Here is a 22,196-nt window from a genome sequence, read left to right as displayed (position 1 = left end):
AAACAGGTGTGATACGTGTACCAAACAAGATTTTATTTTATGCTCGCGAAACTGAGAAATAGGATTATTATCAAACTATTAACTAACCCCCGTGGACAAACCTACAACGTCCTCGGGCATGTGAATAACTACATCACCAGATATTGCCTTAAGTTCATCCGCTGATGTCGCGTCGGCTATACTTGCACGTAAGTTTTTAGTCTCCTTAGTGCGAACTATGCACTGGGAACGACTGTTCAGCAAACATGCAGTGTCATGCCCGGAATCAGATTTAGTTGCTTTGCTGCTTTCTGCCTTAATGTTCGTCGCGGGGAAGTGGTTAGCTGTCGGCAGTTGCTGCATTGAACTGTGCTCTACGGCTAAACTGGCCCTTTTTTCGTACGTGGATTCCACAGTCAATGTTTGAGGCAGATAGTCGTACGTTGGTTGCACCAGGTTAGCAACCTTGCTCTGGTCGCTGTTGGCATTAAGGATTACTTCAGGTTCGCGATGTACATCAGCGCGTGTGACGTTACAGCGCTGGGTGTCCTTGAACTCGCCGCGACTATTGCGCGCTGTGCTCTGCACGTTGCTTGTGGATGGTGACCTTCCCGTCGGCAAATATACAAGGTTGTCACGGACAAGTTTGGCCAACCGCATCACACTTGACGTGGTGTTTCTTTCTGAGCACTTCCTAGATTTATGTTTTCCGATGTACTTGTAGGTATCGGTCACGTGTTTTGAGTCATAGGGTGACATCTTCTTGCGCTTGTAGTAGGCTTTTAATTCCTCTTCCATTTCGGACGATAGTCCTTCTGACCCTGTAAAAATGATTTGATAGACGGTTTGGTATGTTAGGCTACATATAGCACAGACAAAAAATGACTGGAATATAATGATAAAAACTTTTGCTGACCCAATATTTTTTTCAGTAACGCTGAAGCAACATCGAGAATTTGCAGGTTGTATCCTTCGCACATTGGGATGCGCATCGTTGCGATTTGATGTTTGTTAGGTTGGCGGATCTGAATCGGCCGATCGATGTAATGAAGAAGGTCGCTCAGTTGATCCACCGTCAGCTAAAAAAACAGTACTGTATCACGTACCGAATTGTGTGACCAAATCGTATTGATGAAATTTGAATGGTATGTTTTGATGACGAAACTCGCCTGTTGCAAAGCGAAAGTGTCCCATGAAATATGCGCCATAATTTAAATTTTGGTTCGAAACCAATGATTCTCATTTTAGGACGTTACCAGGAACATTAGGTTAACGTCTGCCGAGCAACAAACACAGTTTTCGGAAGCAAGGGCAACCCGGGTTTGGGCTTCATGTGGTCCAGTTTACAAACCTTTCCGTTGCCGTTTTTGTCATATCTTTGCCACATGTCAAAGAAATGCTCGAAGTCGTCAGCTGTTAACGCTTCCTCATTGTCCTTTGTTGCAAGATCGAAGTTTTCCAGTATGATTGCAATATACATGTTCGTCACGATTACAAACGTAATAAGTAAATAACTGCAAAATGAAATAGCGAAACTTAAAGAACGTTTGGCTGAGAAAACAATCCTCGGATAGAAAATCAGTGTATAATAGCGTTAAAACATTTCAAATAAAAACAGTATACCTCACAAAATAAAAGTATCCAATGAAAGTAGTGCTCATACAGGTGCCCTTATCCCCGTTTTCGCCCGGTGAACATTCTGCATTTGGTCCGTCCACGTATAATGTCGGTTCCATGAATCCATCCCATCCTGCTGAGGTTGACATCTACCACAGAAAAATGCGATGAAATGTGAAATTATTGATTTTATCTGTGTGATTTTTCCGTGCAGCAGTGATGCTCCGTCAGACGAAACAGCTCATATAAATCATAAAAAAAATGTTTGAAATTAGCCTATACACACTTGGTTTGATATAAACTCTGGTCTGTGGCATTCAAGTTTTCACGAGGTCCGAGTTTTTTTTATTTATTCTTATCAGTTTGGCGCATCGCCTTTCATGGCGCTGAACTTAAAATTATTCAAAAGAAATTCTTTAGCTGACCGCAAACTTACTTGAAAAAGTAACAGAAAAGTGTTGGGGAAAGTCTCAAAGTTGAGTACATCATTGAGTGCGCCTTTCTTTTCCACGTGACTAAATTGTGACATGCCAAAAATCGCGTAGATGAACATGAAGAGAAACAAGAGACTCCCCACGTTGATTAAAGCGGGAGCTGACAGCATTAAGGCAAATAGCAGGGTGCGGATGCCACTCGCTACCCGGGCGATCCTAAGGATTCTGGCTATCCGAATCATTCGAAGCATCGGTAACCATGGCGACGTAGGCACAATGGGTACGTCACTACCGCTGTACGTCTGCAACCCCAGGTTGATGACGTTAACTGTAAAGAGATTAAAGTCGACAGATTATTATGATGCAACAAAGACTTTGACGTTTTTAGCATAAACTATGCCTAACCGTTGTTAAATATATTGTGTTACTGATTAAATAAACACTTTTAGGGTTGTATATTTTCAGATTTGTCACACAATAGTTAATATGGTTAATACAAGCGGAAGAAGGTGCAGCTAGCACGAAATTGTCGTTCAAATACTAATGAATATGTGTTGGAGTGATGCTAAAAATAAGGTTCAACCTTCAGGTGAAGTTAATAAACTACTATGGGAATTCGAAAAAATTACTCACCTAGCAACGATCCGAAAATGATGAGAAAGTCGAAAATGTTCCAGGGAACTCGGAAATAAGACAAACCCATAGCCATGAGGCGAAGCACAATTTCGAAAGAGAATATGGCCAGAAAAATATAACTTATTATTTGCATTGCGTTGACTTCATCTGACAAAAACATAACAATCATTAATTAATTTCTCTAAGGAACAAGCAAGAAATATCAAAATTACCCGGTGACATCCCTTCGTGTTCCATCGCCATAGCAACAAGATTGAGAATGGTGATCACCATGACAGCTAGTTCGAATTTGTCGCCAGTTACAAACAGGTACAAACGCTCTTTCCATTGGGCTTTGGGCACAGGGAGCAGTTTGCTTGGAAACTTTGCTTTCAGCTTCTTCATAGCGCTGTACATCTTTTTTTGACTCTGTTTACGTTTAAAAATGTGATACATTGCTGTGATATGATCGATAAAGCAGCAAGGCACGATGAATCGGCTTCATAGCACTTACGTACGTTGATATTGCATAGGCTATACATTAGACCTTTTTTAAATATTACGGATTGTTTTGACTTACGTCGGTGAGGAACAGTTCTGCTCCAGCAAACTCAAACTTCTTCTTCTGCTGGTTAAAATTGTCAATAACCACCGAGATAAACAGGTTCAACGTAAAGAAGGCTCCAAAGATGATAAATGCCACGAAGAAGAAATACATGGCCACGTTGTTATCCCTGATTGGCTGTTCGTCGATGTTTTCCGGAGAGTCTACTGCAGCATACATTATGGGCATCCAGCCTTTGAAAGTTGCAACCTGTATGTGGAATGAGTGAAATGTAGTAACGTTGTAACATAGAACTGTTACGTTAACTGAAGAAGGTACTTTAGAAGAGGCTAAATGCATACTCATATCACTGGTGTATGTAGGCTACCCATTACGTACGCGTCCAAGTTTGGCAAGAAGCAAAATCAAACATGTTTAATCATAATATTAGTTGTGTAGAACTCACCTGCAAAAGAGATACGTAAGCGATTAGAACGTTGTCGAAATTGACCTCCAAATTTTTCCAGTACACTTTATCTCCAGTCAACGCTGCCAAGCAATTGCAACTTGCTCTGTCTGTGACGTTGATAGGAGGCATCTCGTAATAGTTAAGCAAATCAGGCCACCTACAAACCAACATTTAATGTTTCACCACTCGCGACCCGCAAGACTTCAATGAACTTAGTTATCAGTTTACATTTTAACTAACGCAATATTGGACAAATACCTTTCGAAGTCTTTAGGGTGCCAAACCTTCTCTCCTGTTTCCCTCCACCGACACGCAGCCATTTTACCAGCAAAAAAGTTGACGCCCATGATCGCAAAAATTAGCCAGAAAATTAGGCAAATCACGAACACATTGACAATAGACGGAATGGAACGAAACAAAGCGTCAGTGACCACCTATGAAACAGCATTCAAAATAAGTTATAAATTACAGTATTTTTGGAATAAGCTCGTTTGTTTACCTTGATGCCTTGAAAACGAGACATTGCTCTTAGTGGTCTAAACGCTCTCAGACTCCGTAAAACGCGCAGAAACGAAAGGTCAGTGTTGTTTAGACCAGTTTGCGAAGCAATGATTTCCAGGGTCAATGATATCAGCGAAACCTTGATGTAGAAAAACAAGAAAAGTGTTTATAGGATCGGACAATACCAATGTTTTTTTTAGGAAATGTGAACTAGTGACAGACACAAGATGTTATAAGCTATATAGAGAAAACGGCATCGGGAAAGTATATCGATCAATGTAGACCACATATACTTTTTAGCGTTTGACAACGAAACAAAGACGTTGCGGTTTCCTACCAACACAATGAAGAAATCCAGCAGACACCAGCCATTGGTGAAGTACTTCTTCAAGCCAAAGCCAATCCACTTCATAATCATTTCCACGAAAAATATGATTGTAAAGATTCGATCGAATATCATGAGAATCTGCTTCATCTTGGGCTTCTCAGGCAGATAAATGTCGTCAAAAACCTTCAAGAGTGTAACATGTGTGATTGGTCTTCAGTTTGTTAAGTTCCAGGCTGCCTAGAGAGGGTGACTGATTGTTTTCTTATTTAACTCACAATAAAGAAGATTGTGCAAATTCAATTATCGTTGATAAAAAATCCCTTTAACGCGGTCAAAGTTGAACCAGGTGGTCCGCTGGAAAATCACAGGTTATCAATAATTTATATTTCTGTTTTGTCAACACTACTCGACTTTTCTGCCACTTACCAGTGCTACGCTGCTCAGCAAAATAACAAAAATGATGAAATACTCGAACACGGAGTGCTGAACAATGCGATTCATCATTGAGCGAAATGATGACCACCTCTTGCTGAAAGTCGATGTTTTTTTGCCGCAAAATTTGCTGTACAGGGTTGACCACGTAGAGCTTCTTGACGGCTTTAGACTTATGAAACTACTACATTCATTACTTTGGCAGCTTTGTACTGTTTCCTCAGAAAGCACTTTTGTGTTTAGGGTCAAGCTTGAGTTCTGATGGACCAAAAAACACGTAAACGCCCGACCTTCTTAGAAATTACAATCAGGTCGCCTAAAATTGCTTACATTATTGGAACCATTGTCTGCACGACGCAAAACGGGATGGCCCTCCTTTTTGTAAGTTCCTTCCAACTTTGCGTTAACACTATTTGCGTGGTTCAGTAATGTTTGGTCATCTTTTCTCGAGTCCCTGTCACTTTCAATGGAAAACCCACTTTTCACCTGATAAAGAAAACAGGTACCAAAAATTGTTGTAGATAACTATGATCATTTAGCTTTAGCACATTTGGGTTCGTTTTTTTTATGTTTACACTGACTTTCTATTAAATAAACAAACTATATGTAGGCTATTGGCAAATTTACCGAGGATGGATTAGATTTATTTTGGAGGTTTGTATTAAAACCGTTTGATGATTCTTTGTCGTTGTTTGAACTTGGACTGACAATATTCTCTTGTGGCGCCACCTTGCGTTTTGTCGTATTCTGCAACTTCGGAAACGCCTGAGAAAGTAGGTCAGCAAAACATAAAACAACCGATTGCACCAAGTGGTAAAGTAAAAAAATGAAAATTCACCTTTTTCCCCACTTGTTTAATTGACGAAAAAAATTGCTTGGCGCTTTTCTTTTTTCCACTGCCATTCTTCAGCGCCTCTCCGCTGAAGGAATTTAGCAGTAAGGCAAGAAAAAGATTTAAAACCTGTCGGTATAAAGAAACATACTCTAAAAACCGTAAAATCTTGTAATATCTGTCGATATTAAAATAAATTAAATACTTACCACTAAATTTCCAACAACTACCACTCCAAGAAAAACAAAGAGACAAACTGGAAAAAGACCAACTGAACCCTCCTCTGTAACTGAATGCATACATCGCCACATGCTTTGAATCCACTCTCCACACTGAATGCGAAACACGACGAGAAATGCATGTGGAAAATCGTTCATATGCCACCTCAGAGGTATGCCCTGCACATTGTATAAATATGTTTCGTTACGGTTTACTGCGCTAAAACAATTATGAGTAGACCTTTACAAGAACAATACCCTTTGTTCAGTTAATAAAGACAGTTTCGTTGTAGTTGCAACCTTAGTGAGCTTTGGCAAGTATTTTGAAAATGTCCCTATAGCGTCAGGCAGTTGCAATTTTGAGTTAAGATGGGAAATATTAGCAGCGGCTTGGTCAACACGCACGATCAAGCGTCCACGGCGTTGGGTGGTGCTGGTAGCATCAAAGCAACCTTTCAGGGTTTTTGGGGACGGCTTACTGGCAAAGGTAACAGTGAAAATGTTTTTGAAGACGAAGAATCGCTATTGTCCTCATCGACTTGGTCATCTGATAGCGCAGAGGACATAAAAAAGCAAGTGTATTTTTTATTGTTTGTTTTAGAAGTCTTGGAACCAATGTGTTTGTCCACAGGCGACTTATGTTGAGAAAAAGATCGTGGGGTGCACAAGATGATCTAACTGATGATTCAGAAAACCGTTACAACGAGTGGCTGATTGTTCTGGTCATAAGATTTCTGTACGGCTTAGCTCTCAGTCAAGCTTTTTATCTGTTGATGACATATCACAGCAAATGGAAAGCCCATGAAGCAATATGGTGGAGCGGAATCATTGGCTTTCCCGTTGCTGTTGGCATGGCGTTTTCTAAAGCTGTGCGATGTGTTGTGGCTCTGCTCCTTCCGACATTTTGTACAAGTAAAGGAAGGTGTGTAAAGTCATTTCAGATGTCTGATAAAGCATGTTAAGCTATGTTTTTTACCAGTTGATAATCTAAATGCTTTGTGCTTGTTTATCCTTACTGTATGAGGTTACATATTTGACATTAGACTTGACAAACTTTTAAAGATTTGTTTAAATTATTGATAGGGGCATAATTTTGGCGTTTGCACTTATGCTGCTGCTCACTGGGCCTTCGGTAAATATCGCCCACAACTACAAACAGATTTCAAGGTCTTTGACGTGTGGCGACGAACTTGGATACAATATGACACAAGGTTTACAAGCGCTTGTGCACAACGGGCAAAATGCAATTCTTTCTACCATGGAAGATACAATAGATACAATAGCAGACGGGGTGGAGGTATTTTCTGATTTGTGGTTTAAATTATCGGTTGCGGTTTGTAAATAATACACAGGAACAGCTAAATTATAGCACACTTAAATGGAAAACTGCCACCCCCATAAAAATTATAAAGTTAATGCCACAATCAGTTTTTAACTTGCAAGCGTCTTTTTGTGTATTTTATGCAGACGGCTGAAGAAGCCTTTTACGAATTTGCTGAGAAGTTGCAGTCGGTAGCCGACGTGATTCGCCACATGAACGATTTTATTCGAAACATGGGTGATGTTTGTAGCGACAAACTTGGTGCCTTCCTTTGCATCATTCCCAACTTTGTAGCAAAACAAGCAAAGAAATTAATCACAGACCCTGTAAAAGATGCGATTAAACAGGTCAAGGTAGGTTACACAGAGTTAAGTGGCGTGAAAACTTTGCACCTTAAAATTAGCATCTTTTGATTTTAGAAAGAGTTCGAATTTAACATGTCATTTTCGCATGAGTTTCGTTACGAAGTAAACTCATCGAAAACTGTTTCCGAAATTACAAGCGACATCTTGGCCGAAATTCGGGAAACAATCTCCGGCATCACTGATATATTTGCGTGGGCTCGATTCGCAATGTTATTTTCGACACTTTTTGTCATTCTAAAAGCAGTGAAATACAGGTATGTCGGTTTGTGTGGTGTGAAATGTTTGCGCTAAAGCGGCCTGTGAAACGGTTTTGAATTGCGTGGTTTAATAGGCCATTGATGTCGAACTGTAACACGTAACACGAACTGTAAAAATATCTTTTTTACATTAATTGAGCTTTTTATGATAATTTTGTACACTACCAGGTACAAATATTTGACTTCCATTGAGTTCGACAACTGCTATGTGACGGATCAGCTGGAAAGGCTGGATAAAAAGAGAAGAAAAACCAGTGGAATTTCCGTATTTCCTCTCAGAGCGAAAGAAAATTCGAAGTTCATAAGCCCAAGCAGGTAAGTATTATTTAAAAAAAAAACACATAAAACAGACAGAAAAAGATAAATGACTGTATGTATTCCCCTTGTCAAGAATATGGATGTCCCGTGCTGAAGTGAAAAAGTTTTCCAAAGGGTTTAGCTCGATTTCATTTCATACATTCTATACTGCGGCGGTCTTATTTGTGGACTACAGTCTCTGGTGGCTTCTCCACGAGATGGCTGTGTCACTTTCCTTACGCCGTCAAGCTGGTACACTCCTTGAAAAAGCTCTTACAAAAGGTGCAAGTACTGTAATGGGAGAATCATTTGATGGACAGGGAAAGGAAATTGCCGCGAAGCTCGTTGGTTTAGCGATAGGAGGATATGGCTTTTTGTCCATTATTTACAGGTAAAAAAATTACCTGAAAATGTTTGTCGTAGACGGTGGAAAACACACTGAAAAGTCTTCTCAATGCGCGTAAAACCACAGGTTTTTAATATTTTTATGATTTTTTGTAGGGCGATTGCAAGCGCCATGCAGCGCCTTGCTAGCTCGGAAGGATACGGATTTTCGATTGAGAATTGTCTTCCGAATCCACGACCACCGGACTACAAGAATTACGCCGTCATAATATCACTATTTGTCATGTTATATCTCATTTGCCTGACTGAATCATACATTCTTCGCCTTCGTCGGGTCATCATGACCAAGTTTTATCCGAAGCGTGAGAAAGCTCGCATTCTCTTTCTGAGGGCAAAGATTCTATCTAGTCGAGGATTAAGTAGGTTTAACTCTTTAAATCCACAGCACAGTGCTTCTCTAGCATGATGCACGTTCACATTTCTAGGTGCTCAAGCGGGCTTGGTTAACGCAGTCAAACGTGCATGCTGCAAAGTTAACCAAAGCAAGGCAGATGATCAGAATAGTCTCTTAGGGCGCCTCTCTCATCGACGTGGGGTTGGTCAAAATCTCTTTTAATTTATTTTTACAGTAATAAAATTGTTGTTTTCTTCATTTTATTTGTGTTTAATAACATATTGTTTATAAACACCTTTTTGCACCAGATTCTCGGGTGGTGTGCGCGATGTGTCAGTGGCAGGACTCGTTTTCGATGCAACGTTTGTAGACTCGCTGGGGGCAAACAGCACTCGGAACTTTTTGTTCGTTGCCCCACATTCGGATGCAAAGCTGTCTACTGCGTGGAATGTTATGAAGACTTACACAGGTAAGAAATAATTGGCAATTTCTTTTGACACAAAACCAGACGTGCCGTTAGTTATATGCAAACATTTTGTGCTACAAATTGAATTAGCTTTAACAAAGAATATTGGTTGCACAAAAGGTAACATGTGGCGAAAAACTCTACAAAAATGTATTGAGACTGAAAGGCTTTGTCTTGTTTTTGATGCTAACAAGCAAAGCAATGATGATTTGAGCTTTTTGCAGGTTGTGTATCATTTGTTTGGTCAAAGAAAGTAAAGTTGTTCGGAAAAGACGTAAGAGCAATGTTGCCTCAAGCAGTTTACATAAACCCGACAGTGAACAAAGCCGGATGGCCGAGATCCTTCTGGAATCAAGTGGGATCTCAGATTCCTCCGCTTCGTCTTCATCGGATGAGGATGAAGGCAATGAAGAGGAGGGCACGAAAGAGACAAAAACTGTTCGCTTTGAAAACCATTCCAAAACCAGCTACATGTCAATTTCCAATAAAAGCGAATCAGACTCAGAACAATGACGCAATCAATTGTTTATTCATACCTTATTCCTTAATTTGACCACAGGTGCTTTATTTTGCGTTGATTTTTTATTTTAACGTTTACTATTTCGGCCACCCATAAAGTTTTCCACAAGACGTCAATAATTGATAGACAAGCTATAAAGGGTCATGAATATTCAGCTGGTCGGGATGCGGTGTAGCGTTTTTGTTTTAAGAAAGAAAAAATATCAAGTTTCCAGGCGAGATTACGAAACCCTGTTCGTCTAACCGTGTTCTTAAAACATGGAGGATATCCTGTAAAAACATTACAATGACCTTTACGGCAATGCAGATTGACCTTTAGAAAAATTCAATGTTTGCACTTGACTTGTTTTTGAAATAATGCTAGAAGTGTAAACTGCAATAAAAAGTTGCAAAAGTTTTCAACGTGACTGATTCTAGTGCTATGTAAAGGTTTTTGAATGCAATACGTCCACTATGTGCAATCAAGTAAGTGAACCTAAAAGTCTCTTATGACCTGCGTGCGAAAGTCAACAGCAGAGGGCACCGGTGGGTACATGCACCTCCAAAAGCAAACAAATTAACACAGTTAGCGAGTGAAACGGAGATACAAATAGCAACATGACCCTCACCTTAGCTCTGTTCATGTAGAACTGAGGACCGACCGTCTGCATTCCGGCCAAGGCGAAAATGACCAGCACAATTAGAAGAACAAGGGTGAGGTATCCAACTTTGCTTAGCGAGTCCCCGATCATCTGCATCAACTTGCTGAGAGTGGGCCATGATCGTGCCAATTTAAGAATTCGAACCTATATATTAGCACAACAGAGAGGCTAATGTTTAAGTTTGTTCACTTGACCAACATATTAAGTTAGATATTTGAAACATTTTTCATTATAAGTAACGAGTATGTTATACTTGGGTGATTTCTTTTAGAATATTTACATTGTAAAGTATTAAAAGTTATATATTTAAATACTAATACAACTGTCCATACCTGCATGCAAAAGCGTAACACATTTAAAAGCAAATTAGGCATACGCACCAGCCTAATGAGACGAAATGTTCGGAGGACTGATAAACCATTGGGTAATTTGTCCGAGAGTACGAGCTCCATGAGACTAAGTGTGACTACCACGAAGTCAAACACGTTCCAACTTACAACGAAGTATTTGTATGGGGACAGTGCAAAAATTTTCAGCACCATTTCCACGGCGAAGAGCATTGTAAATACCTGCACAGAAAACAGTGCAAAACCAAAATTTGTTTGTCGTTGAATCGGGATACTTGGTGACACTGATCTTAGCCTACTTGTCAGTAAGAAACACTGCTTGTTGAATTTCAATATTGCATATTAAAAAATATTTTAAACACCCTTGTGAGCGTATGTGAGTGTTTTAAACTCATGTGTGAAGCAAATTTGTAAGCGGCCTGAAACCGAAAGTACAAGTCTAAAACCCGACCCGAACCTGAAGCTACATGGTGTGGGGTAATGCGGTCCAGATCTCCTGAAATTTACCCCTAAAGAACACAATAATACGGTTAACTTTTCAAGTTTGACTTACCATATTGGAGACATAAAGTGTGTTTTCCAACGTAGCCCCCATCGGTTGCCTGTCAAGAGCCATAAAGAAGGTGTTAAGAATCACGAAACTCACTGTGATCATCTCAGCAACCGATGTTGCAAAGAATTCGTCCAATTTCTCACGCACTTTGCATATCAAACTGCCTCCAACGCAACAAGACCAACTGAAACGAGTAACATGTTTTTACATATTTTTACAACAAACGGTCTTTAAAGTGATTCTACCGAAAGACATTAACCCAACCTTTCAGCTAAAGTGAAATTTGAATCTTATTTTTGGTGAGATCTGTAAATAATAAACGACCAAATCTTACAGTAGAAAGTATTCTTTAAAGGATTCGAAGCAGTGACATCTTAAAAAGCAGCTTTCTTCCTTTATCATCTTCTGTGATTGACGCGTCAGATCACTCATTGTTCTAGCCGCGTTTCGCCGTTTTTTCAGAATTTCCTGCCACATAAAGAAATTTGATAAGAAATTTATACAGAACAGACAATTTATAACCATAACAAACTTTGCGTCGAAACAACAAAATTCGGACACATAATAATATATGGAGAAAACAGCTTAATTTGATGGCATGGAACGAAACTTTGTTATCAGGTAACCACAACCGTTTTTCACGTATCGACCTATCCACCTCATTAAACATTCACGAATGTGAATTATGTTCAGACACCTTATCCGCAGTTTGCAGTAACATTTGGCCGTACCTTTTCACTTAGCAATTCCCGTTTCTCTTCTTCAAGAGCATTGGCCACATCCTTCCGTTGGCCTTCGTATGCAGATGCTACGACCGCCAGGATCAAGTTAACGAGGTAATATGAGCCGAGGAAAATTATCACAATAAAGAAGAAAAACGCAAGTTGCCCTGCAAATGCAAATATATGGAAGTTGTGTTAAGCGAATACAATGCGGAAAGACATTTCGTGATAGTAAATCAGTGTGTTCTGTCTTTTTTTTGCGATTTACTGCAAAAGAAAAAAAAAATTCGCAATAGAAGCGAATTACAAGCATTCAGAACGACTCTTTTTAGACTCGGTTCAAATCGCTAATTTCAGTTGTTCACTTTGACAAATTCGTGTGATATCATGGTAATTATTACCGAAACAAAATATTATCAACAGTGCTTTGCGACTCGTGTAGCACGGATATTCCGCGTTGAAAACAACCGCGTTACATAGTTACATTAACCGCATGTTTAAACTCAAACCGTTGGTTTCCATAATCTGTAGATACAACTCCTCCCAATTATCCTGCAACGAAAGTCGAAAAACAGAAAGAAAAGCGTAGAAAAAGTTGTCGAAGCTTGTGTAGCCGAAATTGGGGTTTCCGCCAGCTCGGACACAAACAGTGTAGGACGGACACTTCCTAAAAAACAAAAAAATACTTCACAGAAGACAACATGACCAGGAAATTTCGCGGTTTCAGGTTTCGACCTAAGATAAGGGCGTACCTAGAAAACCTAAAACGGCGCGGTTATTTTGAAAGTAAATTTCCGTTTGGACATATGGCCATAAGATTTATATTTGCGACTGTATACGTTTTGGCATTGGCAATTCTCTATCAATAATGTAATGTCCGAATGTTTTTTATGGCAAAGTCTGTACGCAACAGTTATCTTGTAACATGGTCACTTCAATTTCTACTTTAAGTTCATAAAACGTGTTGCCAGGAAATGCTGCATAGCTTAGGCAAATTTAGAAATGAAACCTTTCAATATGCCGATGATGGTTGAATGAAAAATAAAAAGAAGGTATTAACAACAAGAATTACAACGCAGACAATGTAGAGATTCCGATTGTAGTAAGTCAGCTCAATTTTAAACATATTTAACTTACACGGCAGTACTTTGATTTCCACACAACCGATAGATGTCGCTGTTTTTGAGGTAATGACGTGAATCGCTGATCCAACGGTCCCACGCAAAATTATAGCCGGTGCTGTTAAACGGCGTTACGTCAGTTGCCGCAAAAGTCCAATTGTTTGACGACGTATTGTTATTTTGAAGGCAGAGTTTGCCATGTAGCGCTGTATTTTCCGTTGCTGCAACAGTGTCAAACAAAGAAGCTTCAGTGGTAAGCGGTTGGATTGTTGTTGTTATTGTTGTGCTAGACCAGGCATCGGAACTTGAGTATTCACTGTCATTCCGGGCGAGCGATAAGGACCTACAAGAGAAAATCATTTTGTTTTCTGTGATTTGTTTGGATTTTGGGGAATCACCCTTCCAGTGTCTTCTGTGTTGTATGAAAGCATCCTTAGGCAGCGCAGAACTGAAACTTATTGTGCGTTTGTAAATAGACGGAACGGTCCAGGGTCGGCGACGGAAGCGGTGATCTCCAATAATTACCCAAAATTCTTGTGACAATCTAAACCCGGTCAACCGTTATCGTAGGTAAATACGAGGGCATCCCCTGACAAGAGTGCATGGTATATCCTTTCACGTCACAATCAAATACAATTGATTGATTTATTTGCGTACAAACCGAAGATACTACAGTGTAGTAGCTAAATTCGGGCGGCAACGGAAACGCTACAACGAACTCGCTAAATTTGGAGTGTTGCTTGTGAATACAAATTTTCGTCGGTGATGATCAGTTACATCATAGCTAGCTTCATAAACAAAAGGGAAGTACCATGTCTCTGCTGGGTCAACAGATTGACCAAATTGTTTGGAAAAAATTACCTGTACCTGCTATAAAAGCGAACAATAAAATCATGAAGCCATCACATCGACGACAATCATCTGAATTGACTCGTATAAAACATCGGAACTAGAGATATTAGTGAAGAACGACTTTGCAACTACTAAGAAACCAATATGTCAACGATATTTAATACAGTGTTAGCAATTTTGTTTTTGGCTACTGCGGCGAGTTCAAACTCGATTAGCCGTTGTACACCGTTATCTTACAACAAGAATAAGTTTTTTAGTTCCATATTGGGCAATGATCTGATGAAGGACAGAAGCTACTCACAAGTTCAGGTATGAACTGCAACCAACTAGGGTATATTTTTCGACGCTATTTTTTAAAAACTTTTTTACAGTCCCCACTAAAAGCCTTTTTAACTACAACAAAAAATTATAATTATATGCTGTACAAAGTTTTTACAATAACAAATGCGTTTATTCGAAGATTTAAACATCAAAATAACTGCTTAAATGTGCATAATTTAATTTATAAATATGTTTGGGCCAAATGTTCTGCTGCAGAATTGTATTTTGCAACCTTCATATCAAATTAGATACAAAATCAACTTAGTATGCTTCCTGTATAAAATACGATGCGTACGACGTAGAATTAATGCATATAAAGCATTTTCCGAATTAAAAAAAATCCTTAAGTCATGGATTTTGTGGGTGACGCATTGATCTCTATAGCTGATGCAAGCGAGAGTGATACAACATTCATGCCTAAGAACTACTTCTCCCAATGGATTTTGTGATTTTTGCAGTGGTTAATCCACCCTAAATACTATCAAAGCCGCAGCCAACCCTGGAAGATTGCGTCAGAAATTATGTGACAAAAATAGCTACCATTTGAATTCAAAATACAATTTACGCCCCACTTTATCGTTTTTGCAACTAAACCTAAAACTGTTTGTAAACTTCATTTTGTTTCTCTTTCAGGTATCTATGGATGCAAGTAACTCGGTAAACTCCCTGTGGGTGAATGACGTCACGTTGAGTAACAACGATAAAATGGCTGTGGACATTTTCAGACTTGTTCTTTGGTTGCAAAACGCCAGAGAAGTTATACTGGTAAGAAAATAACCAATCCCGTCGTCTCAACATAAGCTACATTTGTTTCAAACCCATGTTCTTTTAGGACAATCCAATGCACTGCAGAAGCCGTTCACCTATCCAACTTCCTGACGTAAGTTGCTTTATTCGCTTTTTAATAAAAGTAATGAGGAAGTAGGTTTAAGCAACATCTAGTGAGAAAGGCCTAGTTTTCAAAAATGCTTTCATTTTGCAGGGAATTTTATGCGACCCTTCACATTTAACTGCAGCATGCATGGATAACTTGGAAAGCAACGCTTTTGATTTGTTGCGATCTCTGGCTTTCCAGAGAACTACTTCAAACGATGTAAGTACCTTTCATGATGGGAATTAAACAACACCGCATTAATTCACCTTTTAATCGAAAATGCATGCCATCACTGTTTGCCAGTGCTGCTAAAATGTTTTGTCGTTAACGTTGTAAAAAATATGTTACTTGTCAAATTGATTGAACTATGTGTTACCCTTTACAGGCCATGATCGAAGGAATGAGATGCCACTTCAGGCAACATGTAAGAATACATTTGCCGAGCCAAAGAAAAATCGCGTGTGCCATATTTGAAGACGGAATTCGGAATCACATTGCTATGTTTTACGTCGGATTGTTCCTCGGAAACGCATGACTTATACGCATTAACTGTTTTCTCGGGCTTTTTTGTTTTTATTATATAACTTATTTTATTATTTTCTATTTATTTATTTATTTATTTATGGTCGCGTTGCTGCTTGACGACGTCTGCACTTTGGTATAGTTTTACTGAAGTTGCGGCAATTAAGTTATTTGTTGTCTTTATATTTATGTTATTGGACTCTCTATTTTTTCTGTGCATTTAAAATACACAAAAATTGGTATTTTGTACTAATAGAAACACCATGTAATTAACAAAATTGCAATGTTAGCCATCGGATCTATAATGAAGGGTAAAAGTTTAAATAGGGCAGTTTTCTTTGTTTATGACCGATTTGAACTTTGTTGGAAATGTCAGGTTGTCTAGGATGCACGACAGGCTAATATGGTATAATTGTAAGACTTGGTATAGTTTAATTTCGGGGAGAATGAATAAAGTCACAAACCTGAGCCTGTCATCAGCAAGTTCCTTAAATGTACACAAAACAAGAAAAACTTAAGAATAAGCGTTATTGACCAAGCAGTTTTGCTTTGCACGCAGTTAGTATATTGTGTCCTAAAAAACAAACCTTCGCCAATGACGATCAAGGTAGACCATTTCCCCGTAAGCAGCTGTTCCAAAATCTCGCAGTACATCAGCAGCGTAGTTAGGTTGGAACGAACAGGACTGGTCATCTGTTGCTGACCAATTACTGAAAAAGAAACAGAAATGGCAGATCGCTGAACGGCTTGTTTTGAGACTACCTTAAATTTGGATTTAGGGTTCTTTGACCTGTTTTACTTCCCAATTAATTGACTCCCTGCTTATTTGCACACCGGGAAACGAAAGCGAAAAATATCTGTAAACAAACGATTACGACAAAATACTGTCCATATTCCTAAACGTGTTTACACACTTGTATTTTTACATGATTTCCGCGCTATATTTGCGATGCCTAAATAGACTGAAGTCATGCGCAAACAAATTGCGATGACCAGGGTCACTGAGAGTTCAAGATATGTGTTTGGTCCATCCCTTTCATTATGCTCAATTGGCCTCTAGTTTTTAGGTACATAGAAGTGTTCGCTGCAGCATGATACTGAATGTTTCTTGGCCAAATATTAAGATGGTCATAATAAACAATTTAAAGATATTTTTTCGTCGAGAAACAAATACACCACCGCTGTTTTATGGGGAGTAACGAATAATTTAGTAACACGAATTTTAGTATTTAGTACAACGAATAGTTACGGTTCTCGAAAAAGACGCAAATGCGCGTTCTGTGTTTTAAATGCGCTATATTACAAACCTTACCTTGAGGAGGAGCAGTTGCGAGGAAGCGGAAGCATCCACGGAGGGAGAAGAACACATTTGTGCTGCAACGTGCCACGAAACACTTGGATGCCGACCAGCGAAAACATGGAAAATCCCATCAGACTGAGAAGCATAACATCCTTCAGTGCTTTAGTTGATGCCACCAAAGCCGAAACGATCATTCGTAGACCTAAAATGAGTGGAGATTTTGGATTTTGGCGTTGTATTTGGGTGGTTGCATAGTGGTGGTGCAATACCTGGGATGACTGAAACGGTTTTGAAAACACGCAACACACGGATTGCACGCAAAAAGGTGAGGCTGCTGAGATTGGACGAATCCGCAGAGGGAAGTTGATTGAGCAGTATGAGTATGTATCTGTAAAGTATTAAATTCAATATGACATGCACACAAGCTAAACTGTATTGGAAGCATGTGGACCAGACTTGGACATGAACTTATATTTAAACATAAATTGCTTTCGCGCACGAACAAAAATAGGGTTGCTTACTTTTACAGCGATTTTTACACAATAAGCTGTAAACCAGTGGTCGGCAACCGCCGGTGCGCGGCCGGTACCGGTCCGCGAGGAGTTTGTTACCGGGCCGTATAATTTTTCAGGTTAAATAGTATAAAACATTTTGCCCATGTATCCCGGGGATGATAAACTAATTTAAGCGTTTTTATTGCTAAATATTTGTCGTTTTTTAAAGACCGGTCCGCGATAAAATTTCCTATTCAAAAACGGTCCGCAGTGCAAAAAAGGTTGTCGACCCATGCCGTAAACAACTGTATATGCCGAGGAGCAATCGAACAGGTTAAAAATTGCCTTGTCGCGTCCTTCCGAACAGAACTTCGGCTTGCTCGCGACGATAAATTATTTAAACTATTTCGCGCCAAAGCTTTTTGTTACGGTTGTCTCCCGGAGCTAAGCGAAACGCAAATTCGTTACAGAGCGCTACAACAGCGCACGATTGCAACTATGCGTGCAATTTGGCGAGTAAAGTGCCGCCCCCTGTCCTGTCTCATAAACAATTATGAATATTGCATTTGTTCGGGTCTGCAAAGTGAAGAACCAGCGCAAGTCGCCTGTGTAGATCCTTACTGAAAAGAAGGTTTGTAATTGTTTTGCTTTGTCAACTTTTTCAATAATTTTATTATATAACTTGTAAATGAAATGATAAGTTACGAACAATCAACAACTCATATCCCTAGCTTTTGTACGATTATAGGTTTTTGATTAAACGTTAAACAAAACAAAATAAATGTTTTGATATTTTTTACGAATAAAAAATGCGAAAAGATTACATGGTAAATACGTGATTTTTGCAAATATCCCCGTTTTATGATTTCTCTTCCAGATCAAACAAAAACGAGCCGCAGCGAAAATTTGCTCCAATCATGAAATTCTTGTAAAAATACGTCAATAAGATTAGTGATCCCGGAATTGGAATATCATTTTAGATTTAGTGAATAAGTTTGTATTTTGGAATGACTCACGCCGCGACGATGACGACAAAATCGATCCAGTTCCAGGGGTCACGCAAGTAGCTGAACCGGTGAAGCACAAAACCCCGGCCCAAAATTTTTACTATCATCTCAATCGTATAAATGGCAGTAAAGACGTTTCTGTTGAGAAAAAAGATCAGTTTTAAAAACAGTAAACGAATCTTGATGACATTTTTGTTAAACATTATTGTGGACTAAATAATATCGGTTTTAAATGTAGCTGACTAAATTATTAAGGAGGCTTATTGTATCGCATCCTTGTTTTGAAACGATATGACCTACTTTGGTTTCTGGTAAATCATAGTGCACAACTGACTTACTCAACGTATTTTTCGGACCACATCGGTTTCTCGTTGCCATTAAGCATCATGACCAGGCAGTTGAGAAGAATCGTCATTATAACAATTCCGTTAAACCACTTGTTAATCAGTATGTTGATGAAGGCCATTCGTATCCTACTGTTTCTTGTGAAAAGATACAGAGATCTTTCTTCGCTGAAGCGATAAATAAGGCGATCCCTGTTCAACACGAGAAAAGTCTGCAAAAAATCAGCAAAACCTTTTAAACATACTGGATAAGAAAAACCGCCAAAACTGTGGTTTGTAGACCTGTTTCCACTACGCGCATTTATGTGCAATTTATAGGAACCCAAATTGTGCATTAAGCTGTTACTAGGGTTTTTACGAAACGCGTTTTCAGTGTTGCGTTAAGTGAATATGTTTCTCACAAATCTAACCTAACCAGTCATAACGTGATAGGTAAAAACCCTGCCAAATCTGTTTGTGTGTATTACCCAACCAGTAGTAAGTATGCCGTCGTTTCACAAGTTCCGCTTGGGTTAGTGCAATGTGGCATGAAACGACACTCACCTTTTTATCTTTGTAATACGGGTCAGGGTCGTCAATGGCAGTCAACACTTGCTCGGGTGTAGTCGAATAGCCTATGGTAAGTCGGCGCTGCTCCTTCAAACGCGCCAGTGGTCTTAACTGTTGAAACATCAACACATAATATGAACACCCACATTCACAAACCGCAAAAATACCTAAAATGAATTTGCACTAAAGCTCCAAATTGATAAAAGGCCTTTGATACACAAATTGCTTGAAAAATGCAAAACGCAAGGAACGGTTGTTTTGTTCCACATTTCAACATAGTTTTGACTTTTATTGTTCGACTTAAGAAACAGGGTCGCTAACCTGTGGCACAGAATCGGTATGCGACTCTTTCTAGGCACTGGTAAGATACCAAATACCGATAAAAATCCTGTATACCTATTCCATTAAATGTTTTTTATTAAAATATTACATGTTTATGATTTTCTAAATAAAATGCTCTTTCAGCTTTAAAGGTCCACGATACGATAAAAGTGTTTGGGAAATTTTGTGTGCAGCGATTAAAAATGATAAGTTTTCTTCATCATTGAAAACCCACGTAATCTATTTGCCTGCGTTTGGCACGGCATGTACAGTTCAGTTTGCAAATCATACAAACTAAACAGTTCAGTTTGCAAATCATACAAACTGATTTGCGTAAACAACCTCACGAAGCAGTGAGAAGCATGACATTTTTAGGTAATGCCATCTTCAGTGTCAAGTAGACGGTACTCGGCAGGGTTAGGTCGAAAGTTACGATTATCCTGATCCGGTTTTAAAATGCGCGTTCGTAGAATCTCAAATCGATGCCGAAAATTCTTTCAAATCATCGATGCCTCAATCCTTTCAAATCATACAAGCTTTGCCTCGAGTCAAAACAATGTCCGCGATTAAAGCAAACAAATGCATTTACGTACCTATCGCCTAAAACTATGTAATCCGTCCGCGTAATGCACTTACTTCATCGTAAACAGGGCTGAAGCGATCCCAGTAGAAGCCGACAAACAGCGAGCCACCAGAACTGCAACCCATGGCTACACGTACATGTTAATCGGCCACATAAACAACTCTTGTGGTAATGGCCACCTGATATTGCTGAACACAGCGAACAATTCGCCTCAACTTAAACCACATTCACTTCTAAAACCAAGTAAAAGCTACTGGCAGGGATTATGCTGTGGGATTGGCTTAAGAATCATCAGCGCACATCTACTGTATACCAAGGTGACAAACGTAGTTCGTCGCCAGACAACGTGAATGAAGCCTAACGAACCATTGAATAATAATGCCTCTTAATGTAACACCCGATATGGTAACGCATGGTGTCGTTGGACTGGAAACGAGATTTGGAGAACAGCGTGCTGGTTACAAAAGCAAAACAAAAATGCTTCAACAAAACGAAGAGCAACGTTATTTGAACAGAGAATTGCGGGGTTGGAATAAATCTGTGGACAATTAAGGGCGTTATTGCGTTCCGTTAGTTTATCGACTTTTCTGACTCTGGGGAATGCTTAGCGCCAGTGAGTAACTTTGAGAGACAACAATTTTAACGTGTGTCGTATGAGTGGTTAAACTAGGGGTGGACCAAGTACGACTCCCGGGCCTTTATTAAAAATATATTTTTCACTGCCCCTTTTACCTAAATAATAATGTTTGTGTATATGCACCAGATACTGCTACATTCTTCAAAATATTACTTAAGTAAACTTTGGTTGAAATCTATTTATTTTTCAAAGATATTTTTCTGACCCTTTCACTAAAAGTTTTGCTCGTTTGAAAGAAACGGTGTTCTGGGAAAGGCACACAAGACAGTTTTATTTCACGCTGTATTATTCTAGATTGGTTATCTATAAATTCTCTATTTACGAAAATCTTCTCCATACATATTGTTTTGTTTGAACACTTGAAAGCATGAAAGGTTTCTCTTAGCAACGTTGCCAACCGCAACCAACTTGAACAAAACAACAACTCCTGCGGCAACGCGTAAATACAAAATGTTAGAAAAAAGTTAATGCTACACCCCAAAATTACGTATTTCTCCTTCCTAAACGTAACTGTTTAGAAACACCATGCTTCGGTGTCCTGTGAACTAGCAAATTCAGCATGCTTCCAATTAACACTGAGAGAGTAAAAAAACGCGAAAGTCCCCTTTGACCCCCAAAATAAACATTGTGTGTTTTTTGTAGTAGGCAATACTCTTACGCTTATGGAACTTAAGCGAGGGATGCTTTAAATAATTTAGCCTCTTCAAGTCGTTTAACACAAGCTTAAGCCTTGGACTCAATCTTGTAAACATCAAAGTGGACACGTCCTACCTTGGAGTTTGTAGAGTCAGCTAGTTGCTTCGTTTCGGTCGCTTTCATTTTGCGTCCCCTTATCATCGCCATGGTGAAACGTTACGTGTATTCCTGTGCAGTTTTTGCAATTTCCGTGCGATTGTAGGTCTTTACATGGGACACGCCGTACACATCGTGCCTTCTAAATCCTAAGTCCCAGATTAAAGTAGGGCATTTCTTCGTGCACTATCTCGCATCAAAATGGTTACAAAGTTTGGACTTCGTTACCCGATGAAACGGTCAGCGATTCACTAGTTTTACAAAGATTACCTATAATCGTGTA

General features: G+C 39.2%; 2 protein-coding genes across 2 annotated transcripts; one reads left to right on the top strand and one right to left on the bottom strand.

Moving 5' to 3' along the window:
• Positions 1-12: 12 nt before the first annotated feature.
• On the bottom strand, positions 13-22,196 carry LOC145212405 (sodium channel protein type 4 subunit alpha B-like). The gene is made up of 31 exons (XM_080080513.1): positions 21,893-22,196; positions 19,575-19,691; positions 19,026-19,243; positions 18,697-18,825; positions 17,456-17,574; positions 17,199-17,388; positions 16,474-16,596; positions 13,334-13,660; positions 12,706-12,863; positions 12,206-12,363; positions 11,809-11,942; positions 11,475-11,658; positions 10,955-11,143; positions 10,542-10,718; positions 5,961-6,149; positions 5,758-5,880; positions 5,547-5,684; positions 5,250-5,405; positions 4,914-5,177; positions 4,497-4,670; positions 4,158-4,298; positions 3,917-4,092; positions 3,656-3,815; positions 3,226-3,459; positions 2,879-3,074; positions 2,664-2,813; positions 2,033-2,358; positions 1,603-1,745; positions 1,331-1,493; positions 896-1,058; positions 13-800 (listed from the first exon to the last, which is right to left on the bottom strand). Exons 1-31 carry the CDS (start codon positions 21,962-21,964, stop codon positions 79-81), a joined length of 5,913 nt encoding a protein of 1,970 aa, XP_079936639.1. The 5' UTR covers positions 21,965-22,196; the 3' UTR covers positions 13-78.
• Positions 6,216-10,329, top strand: LOC145212406 (DC-STAMP domain-containing protein 2-like). Its single transcript, XM_080080515.1, has 10 exons — positions 6,216-6,891; positions 7,053-7,266; positions 7,437-7,643; positions 7,710-7,909; positions 8,081-8,227; positions 8,304-8,600; positions 8,711-8,973; positions 9,040-9,149; positions 9,257-9,417; positions 9,639-10,329. The coding sequence occupies exons 1-10, from the start codon at positions 6,608-6,610 to the stop codon at positions 9,925-9,927; spliced, it is 2,172 nt and encodes a 723-aa protein (XP_079936641.1). The 5' UTR covers positions 6,216-6,607; the 3' UTR covers positions 9,928-10,329.

The sequence above is a fragment of the Phallusia mammillata genome, chromosome 2 (genome assembly GCF_965637545.1).
Source record: "Phallusia mammillata chromosome 2, kaPhaMamm4.hap1.1, whole genome shotgun sequence".
Lineage (NCBI taxonomy): Eukaryota > Metazoa > Chordata > Ascidiacea > Phlebobranchia > Ascidiidae > Phallusia > Phallusia mammillata.
The sequence above is the reverse complement of the archived record's forward strand: the minus strand, read 5'-3'. Positions and strand labels throughout refer to the sequence as shown.